Genomic DNA, 9,290 nt, shown 5'->3' on the forward strand with positions numbered 1-9,290 from the left:
CATCAATTAGTGCATGCACCAATAGTCTAACATGCATGAGAGAATAGAGAGAAAAAAGAGAACATGCATTGGGGAAGAGAGGTCAATAAACGACATAGGATTTTTTATTTCTAACAATATAAAAAAGCTATCCAGCGTTATAATCCTTAAGAAAAGGCTGCAAAAAAATAGTAAGACTAGAAATCTGCACATTTTGAAACATCCAAAAAAAAGTTGGATTTTGTCATTTATGTGGCTAGAAATACAAGGTGTTTTGAGTTGAGATTTTTTTGTCGGTAGAATACACGATCGTCAACATCTATAATTCTTTTCAGATTTTTTTTTGGAAATTTAAAATGACATTTTAAAAAAAACTAATTAAAAACGGCCTACAATAAAGTAGCCCGAGCTACATTTTTGTAGTTTCCGTATTGCTATCACTGTATATTGTCAATCTGCACTGCTAGCTGAACCGCACGGTCCAGAAGAACTCAAAGGAGAATGTAGTTGTGAACACTGAGACATAAAGTGGATGTAAATTAGTGCACGCATGCAGGATCTTAATTGGATAATGCCATGCTCATGAGGGAGCTGGACTTTGAACGAGAAGAATCAGATACTATGACTGTGATAACGTAGAAAAATAGAACTCTGGTTCTTCAAGCAACATTGATCGCAATGTTGACCACGCATGCATTGGTCCATCTGATCTGAATAGTCTTCAGATGGATTCGAGCCCCAGGCTCCAGCTTATATATAGCGCACGTACGTGCATTGGTTCACAGCATCAACCTGAGCTGATCGAGCTGCCCAACCCAAACCCAAAATCACAATGTCGCAACTCAAACCAGTCATCTTCTTCGTCCTCCTCGCGCTGTGCGCGTGCACGGCGGCGAGCGCGCCGTTGCTCATAAAAATCAACAAGGGCGCGGCGTCTACAGCCCTGTACACGGCACCCCTCAGGGCCGGCCGCCCGCTCGTCCTGGACCTCTCCGCGCCGGCCATCACGACGCCATGCAGCAGCGGGACCACCACGACCGTGACGCTCTCCGCCAACACCACCAACGGCGCCAACCCGCTTTCCCCGGTCTCCTTCGCCGCCACCGCCACCTGCGCAGCGGCCCCGTCCGGCGCCGCTGGTGTCGCGGGGCTAGGCCGCTCCAGCGCCTCGTTCCCGGCGCAGGTCGCCAGCACGCAGAAGGTGGCCAACTCCTTCGCGCTCTGCCTCCCGAGCGACGGCAGGACCGGGTTCAGCGGCAACGGCGTGGGCGCGGCCATCTTCGGCGGCGGCCCGTTCTACCTCGCCCCGCCCGCCGACCGCGAGGCCATCACCACGCTCCTCTCCGACCCGGTCCCGCTCCGCCAGCCCTTCGCCGGGAACGCCGGCTACTTCGTCACGGCCACCGGCGGCGTCGCCATCGACGGCTCCGTCGCCGCCGCCGGCCCGCTCGTGGTTGGCCTCTCCACGACCGTCACCTACACGCAGCTCCGCGCCGACGTGTACAGCCGCGTCATCGCGGCCTTCGACCGCGCCATGGGCCAGACCGCCAAGGTCGCCGCCGTGGCCCCGTTCGAGCTCTGCTACGACTCGTCCAAGCTCGGCTCGTCCCTCTCCGGGTACTCGGTGCCGCAGGTGGACGTGCTGCTGGAGGGCGGGACCAATCTCACGGTGTTCGGGGGCAACTCCATGGCGCAGGCGAACGCCAACACGGCGTGCTTCGCGTTCCTCAAGGCGGCGAGCAGCACGGGGCCGCCGGTGCTCGTCGGAGGGTTCCAGCTCGAGAACAGGCTCGTGGCGCTCGACAACGCCAAGCAGCAGCTCAGCTTCACCGGCTACCTTCCCGCCAGAGGCTTCTCATGCAGCAACTTCAACTTCACCAGGGCTGGCTAGCCGCTAGCTAGTCTACACTCGTACAGTAATCCACGTCCTTTACATGATTAAACATGGTGCTTGCATATGGTGTGTTAAAATAAAGGAAATAAATTAAATTTGATATGGACTATTAACTCACGGAGTGACATCTTAATTTGTTGTTGGTAAGATTTACAGTAGTAACATTTGCACCATATCACGCGAGCTACTTGAATGGGACTGACGCGATCACAATCTCTTTAAATGAAGTAGCGTGTGTGGCCATGGCATCATCTTTGGTTGATTCAAAATGTCCGCCAAACCAAGTAATGGTTTCATGAATCGAAAATCGCATCTTTGGCGCCGCTATCACTCTTTGTCGAGTGTCAAAAACCGAGCACTCAGCAAAGAGGATATTCCCTCCTACCAGAAGCAGAACACTTGAAAGTAAATGTACGCGACAAAGGCAATCTTTTCTGAACATGAACACTTGGCAAAAAAGCATGACATGGAAAACCTGGAGAATACACTCGGCAATGGCCATCATTGCCGAGTATCTAATTCCAACCCTCGTCAAAGCCAGGGATCACGCACCAAACCAACTGTCAAAACAACGTTTGGGACTTCTCACCAAATCTTTGTTGTGTGCCACATTTTGACACTTGGCAAAGATGTTTTGCCTCATGTCTTTCCCATTAATCTCGGCAGATATGCTTTTCCAAGTGCTTTGCATTGACACTCGGCAATGCTATCCCTCCATTTATTTCGCCAAATACAAGTAACGTAAGGATTCATTAAGCGTGCCATGTTGTTTTCTAGAAGAACTGGATCCTACACCCTAATGAATTATGGACATTACCCTCAACCAACGATGGAGGCTACTGGGAAAAAGCAGGAATAACATGTGTGTGAAAAAGTTAGTGGATCTTGTGGGTCGTACCTTGGATTTGCATGTTTCTATGAACTTACCAAACATATACCAAGGTAAAAAAAATCTTGCTTCATAGATACAAAGTTTCAAATAATATACACAAAACTACTCCTAGTATGTTTATTATGTGAACTTGTAAAAAAATAACTTGTGAAAACCATGTGTTGATGGAATTCTTCTTCTCCTTCAGATATCTTCTTCATCTGACTGGTTTGTGGTGGCTATGTGTCTAATTGTATTGATCTGGCGAAGGCGGTGACCCAAAACACCAGGTTTATGTTTATAAAAAAATCTATTTCCTAGGCCTAGACCACCGGAATAGTCAACTAAGGGGGTGTGTGTGTGTGGGGGGGGGGGGGGGCAAAGGCCCCTCTACACCGGATTTTTGCCTCTACTACCAACAAAATTAGAGCATTCCCGTAAGTATGAAGGTGTGGAATGACGAAAAACTATGAGTTTGAGGTCGATGTACTATTTAACACCCGCTTGGAAAGCCAATCACCACCGTAGATGAACTTGCCTGCCGTGAACTATTTTGGCTCCTTGGACTGGATGACATAGAACCCATTCCATGCAAGCTGCGAATGTTGTGGGTGGAAATGATATCTTTGATGCGGGCTATGCACGAACTTTAACTGGTATGGGCTGAAACAATTCCAATAGTGAAACGTCCTAGGTCAGTGCAGACTTGGCAGGAAAACGGACTAACAGCAAGTACAACAATGCTTACTCAGCTGGCTACAAGATTTGACATGTCATTAAAATCCTAGGTGGATGAGAGAGAATGGAGGAGAGAGAGGACAATGAGCGCTCCGGTTATAGCCGGGCGCTAGCACATTGACCAAGAAGGAGGACGCATGCAGCATCAGCCAATAGTACCCATGCATTAAGTAATTAAATTCTAACTAAAGCTATCTAATAGCTAGCTTATTATATGAGTGGACTTTTTGTTGACTATACAATGACCTGGTACTGCTATATAGCCGGCAGTAGATTGTCTTATTAATCTTGCTCTAAGGGGTATGGTTCAGTGTCCACAAAAATGAAACAGGCTGAAACCGCTAGAATTCATTACACGGGCATATAGCTGACAAAGACTAGCTTAAAATTAGGGCCTGTTTGTTGTGGCTGGCTGTGGCTGGCTGTGGGTGCTGTGCAGAAAAGCTGCTGTCTAGGAGAAGCTGCTTTTCTGAGTGGAAGTCTTTGGCAAACCAGCTGGCTATCTGGCTGTAAACTGTTAAATTGTCTAAAACACCCTTACATTCATGAAAAGTTGTACTGTCGCTGCTTCACGTGTAATAAATAGAATATGCATCTAAAATTCAAGTCGAAATTTATATCCATACAATTGTCATTACATAACCATCGGGAATATAGTTGTCCAAAACACATTTCCACTACATTATACTAGCTAATTCCTCCGTTGTCTAGAAATGAACAACGTGTTGGCAATGTCGTCACGTGTTCCGTTCATGCCTCTTGTGTGTAGTTCACCCGACACACGAAGTTTGGTGTTTTTTGGAGGCATCATCGTCATCATCCACTGGAATTGCAGCTTCCTTGTCCGCTCCCGTTTCCTCTTTCCCCGGGATGGCCGAAGATTCTCCGGTTACATGAGCCTTACAAAACATGACATCAAGTTGTGTCAAGTTAGCGGGTGGTCCATATCTGAACTTGACATGCTCAGGACGATACTGCAAATAGAGTACAACAAATAAATTAGGGAACTATTATCATCGAATCACAATAGACAAGAAGATAATACATAACATGAATATATAACTTACTTGTAGGTGAGTCTGCCACCAATCATTATCTGCATCCATAGTTTTTGTTTCCGGATCCCAACCTATGCCGGTTGCATTTAGCAACTCCATCCAACCGGTGTATTCTTTTTTTTAGAGAATCCTATTTGTTCTTAAATTGCTTCTTTGTTAACCTTTTTCCCGTTTTCTCGGCAAATTTATCCTCAAGATTCTTGTACCCCTTCCTACTCAAACAACCTCCATCCCTATTGTTTGCATTCACTTCCTCCATACAAAAGTCGCAAAAAAAAAGGAAGGTAGTGTGCATCCCAAATTGCCTTCTCCATGGAAACGGGGGACACAAGCTATAACACACAAAAAACTACAGAATTACTATACGAAATATTTATACAATCACAAAATGTGCTAAGCAAGCAAGCAGAAACACATAAAAAATATGTACTGGCTGCTACCATATCCATCTAGCACTAACAGTGAAACACACACCAAAAATCATGCACTGACTTGATCTATACGGCAGTAATATCTAGCATCAATTCATCCACTTACTTCATTCATTCATACTCACAGTCCAAATCGAATCCCAAATTGAAAACACCAAATAATTGAAGAAATGGGCAGGGGGGTCGGCCTGGAATTGTCCTCACCAAGAACTACGGCGGGACTGTGGGGTGGTGTAGCTGCGCCCTCGAGGACGGTACGGTCCTGGGCGTCGAGGAGGGGACGACGGTCCCGGACGGGAGCGGAGGGGAGGAGAACCTGGAGCGGAGGGGGGTACTCGCGGACGGGAGCGGAGGCGACGAGGGCGGCTAGGGAGGCGATGGGGAGGCGCGGCGTGCAGCGGCGGCGACGTGCGGCGGCGGCTCGGCAACCCTAGCGGGGCGCTGAGGCGAGCAGAGGCGAGCAGGGGAAAAAAGAACGAGAAAGGAGAGGCCGCTCGGTTCGGGAAGCTCGGGAAGCACCATTTCAGGTGCTTTTTCCCATCTGAAGGAAATGGTGTGGCTTTTGTAAAAGCCCACCGCGCAGCAGAGCCCTTTGGCTCGTTTGGGCTACTTTTTTTTGGTGGAAAGCCTCCAAAAGCTAGAACAAACACCCCCTTAGTCATGCTGAGGCTATCGCCTAGCTTTTCCAGGAACCACGGGTTCAACCCATGGGTTTAGGCATGCAAACTAGTGCACGCATAATTGGATAACTAGATGATACCCCGCGCGATTGCTGCGGAAACGTGTTAATAGATCTTCGGAGAATCGCAGAAGTAAGATTGGCATTATGAAATAAGCAATAGAGATTACCACGCTCAGTGTATGTCATAATTCTGATCAGCTAGCAAAAAGCTGCAACGAATCCCATCTATTTACACAACATAAGTAAGATATAGTTGGCAACATGTAACTCAGTATTGAATCATTTGGTTTCATGCTATAAAACTACATATACCCGGCGCAACAACTGAATTCACTCTCATTACAAACAAACATACTATATGGATGACAGATTTATCGTGAATAGAGGTACTCTTTGTTATATAGAAAATAACAGAATGTACTCATAAAAAGTATAACTGATGCAGTAGAATCTATGAATAATTGTGAATAGCACTCGCATATATAAAAGTTAGCTCTATATTGTATAAGCTAACAATAAAAAATATCGTTGCTTCCTGCTGTAACAGCACCTACAAAATCTGGGATATGTTAGATCTCCATATGGATGAAGAAGCAAGGTCAGACAATCAAGGAACCCTGGAAAAGTGGATAATAATAGGAGTGAAGTAACTGTGTTGAGCAAAGAAATTTGTTCAGCTGTACCTGATAAGTGGCTTACAATTTAAAGCATCGTCCTCGCACCTTGTTGAATCTGATTCTTCGCACCTTGTTGAATCCGATTCTGTTATCACCAGATTTTAACCAAGTCAGAGGTGGGTCGTAATTGAGATGGGCTTAGAGAATATGCATGGAAAATATTCCTGAACCGGCCTTATATAAGAGTTTGGGCTAGATTGCCCGTGTATCTGTAAATTATAGTAGGCTACGTGTCGGTTAGAAATAAGAGATAGACTTTAGCTCGTGCACGGTTGGGTTTATTCCCAAGTTAGAAAGTCTACGGACTATAAATATGTATCTAGGGTTATTGAGAAAGGAGGACGATCACGTTCACAACAAACCAATCTAGGCGCATCGCCACCCCTTGTTTCGAGGGTTTCTTCCGGGTAAGCGCCATGCTGCCTAGATCGCATCTTGCGATCTAGGCAGTACCAAGTTTATTCGTTGTTCCTGCGTTGCTCGTGCTGAAGCCTTGTTGATGGCGAACAACGCTGTTATCATAGATATGTGAGGGTTAGCATCGATATTATCTTGATGTATTCGCTTAGTTATGCTATCCCTAGATATCTAGCTGCCTTTAAACCTATCTCAGGTGTAAGGGCAGCACCTTGCTTAGTCTTTATTTAGTAGATTTGATCTGTTATGGTCGTTCCTTGTTTCCCAAGGATTAGTTTGATATCTGCATAGTTAGGCCTTGCAAACGGGTTGAATGATCCAGTAGCACGTAAGGTATAGTTTGCTGGTCCTAGATGGGATGTTCCGGGAATCAACTCTATGTTGGTTTTTAGGCCTTGTTTAGGGCTGGTTTTCTATTATCTTCCGTATCTGCCAGGCTCAACTACGTGTAGGATGTTTCGGTTATGCGGTAAAAACCCTAGATCGTCGTAGATCGTTTTAACTTCGTATTGATCAAGCAGGACCACCATGCTATCGTAGATCCAATACGATTCATGGGTGGATCGACTCCTTGAGCCGATTCACAGGACAACCTGAGAGCCGATCGAGGCTCGTATTTAATGTTTACGTGTATGCCATGCAGGAAACTAGTCGAAGCAATCCATCACCTTCCTGACCAGGTATAGGTCAGGTGGCACGCCCTTGCACCAGCTCGGACGTGTGCCGGAGCATTGCGGGCCGTCGCCCGAGGGACCAGGGCCCACCAGCAGTCCTGGGAGCCTCCCGGCTCTACGTGTTGCCCGTCGCTGCTCGCCAGTGGGTTTTGGTAGGCAACACATTCTGGCACGCCCGGTGGGACCTTCTTCTACATCAACTGCATCAACATCTGCACCAGAGATGGCGGAAGACCCAGTCACGTACGAAGATCTGACTGAGGAGCATAAGAAGAAGTATGATGAGCTCAAAGCTCTCTTCGAAGCCGACCTCATCGGCTCTTTCGAGAGGACCCGCACACATGGCATTAGGTGGAAAGGGTTCTCAGCCGAAGGCGCTCTCGATGAAGTGGATCTGTCTACTTCTTCAGAAGAACGCACCAGAGCTCTGCGCTAGGAAATTAATTACATGGTGGCGCATTCGCTCCACCGTCATTCTGAGAGCCTGGTGAACGCTTTCGAGCGCGTTGCGCTTCGCGTGGTCCAGGAAATCATGAAGCATCAGTACTCTCCGTCAGGACCTACCCTAGGGACTCACCAAGGAGAGATACCGTTCCAGACCAGGCCGCAGCTGCCATTCGCGCTAGCAGCTCCAGAGCCGCTGGGTTCGCCGGCGTACGTCGTCTACAAGGTCGGAGGCGATCCTAGCGATTACCAGTTCCTGCACGAAACACCTAAGGAAATCCCGCACGGATACACGTGCACGTACGTGCCAGACTGCAATAACTTGGCGCGCACGAACCAGATTGCAACAGGAGGGATTTCTGGAACAACAGGAGGGATTTCTGGATCGGATCCTGAGAAGCAGGCGTGGCTCAAAGCTCGGCCCCTGCAACTAACACTGTGGACCAGATCAGTGCAATCTTGAGGGACCAGTTCGGCATGGTCCGAAAGAGGAGGGCAATCCGCTATTCCAAGCCGTACCCCAACGAGTATGATTTGATTCCCCTACCGCCCAAGTATCGGCTCCCTGAGTTTTCAAAGTTTAGCGGATCAGAGGGGTCTAGTTCGATTGAGCATGTGAGCCGATACTTGGCACAGTTAGGCATGATTTTAGCATCGGACCAGTTACGTGTGAGGTTTTTTGCGCAATCTCTCACAGGTTCAGCTTTTGGGTGGTACACCTCGCTGCCACCAGATTCAATCCGGACGTGGAAGCAGATGGAAGAGCAGTTCCACATGCAATATCACTCAGAGCTACCGACGCTGGCATTGCCGATCTAACGCAAGTACAACAGAAGCGCGGAGAGACGGTGTCGGAATACATTCAGCGCTTCAGGACCGTCAGGAACCGATGTTATTCGGTTCGTTTGAATGAGAAGGAAGCAGTCGATCTGGCAGTATTGGGTCTCACGTCGCCGATCAAGGATATGGCTTTCCAAGCGGAATACACTTCACTGGCGCATATGGTTCAGAAACTATCATTGTATGAGCAGCGCCACCCAGATTTGTACCAGGACAAATTCAAACGCCCGGTAATCCTGGTCGAGACAGAAGAGGATGAAGACTCCGCAGGAAACCAAGAGGTAGCCGTGGCTGAATGGGCTCGGGGGGCAAACCCCGTGTCCTGCAAATGGGTTAAACCACAAGGTCCTGCAAAAGGGTTTGCCTTCGACGTAAGCAAAGCTGAGCAGATTTTCGATCTATTGCTTAAGGAGAAGCAGCTGAAGCTACCCGAAGGCCATAAAATCCCTACGGCGCGAGAGCTGAATGGAAGGACATACTGCAAGTGGCATCACTCGTTCACCCATACCACCAGCGACTGCAAAGTGTTGCGTCTGCAGATCCAAATGGCGATAGAACAAGGCCGTCTGATTTTCAGCCAGTATG

General features: G+C 47.9%; 1 protein-coding gene across 1 annotated transcript; it reads left to right on the top strand.

Annotated features, from left to right (window-relative positions):
* The first annotated feature begins 803 nt into the window (after window positions 1–803).
* LOC124666932 (chitinase CLP-like) lies at window positions 804–1,990 on the top strand. Its single transcript, XM_047204264.1, has one exon. The coding sequence runs from the start codon at window positions 812–814 to the stop codon at window positions 1,868–1,870; it is 1,059 nt and encodes a 352-aa protein (XP_047060220.1). The 5' UTR covers window positions 804–811; the 3' UTR covers window positions 1,871–1,990.
* The last annotated feature ends 7,300 nt before the right edge of the window (window positions 1,991–9,290 follow it).

This window comes from Lolium rigidum, chromosome 6 (assembly GCF_022539505.1).
Source record: "Lolium rigidum isolate FL_2022 chromosome 6, APGP_CSIRO_Lrig_0.1, whole genome shotgun sequence".
NCBI lineage: Eukaryota > Viridiplantae > Streptophyta > Magnoliopsida > Poales > Poaceae > Lolium > Lolium rigidum.

Bases quoted from the DNA above. Each gene is read 5' to 3' on its own strand.
- LOC124666932 (XM_047204264.1), top strand. From the start codon at position 812: ATGTCGCAACTCAAACCAGTCATCTTCTTCGTCCTCCTCGCGCTGTGC.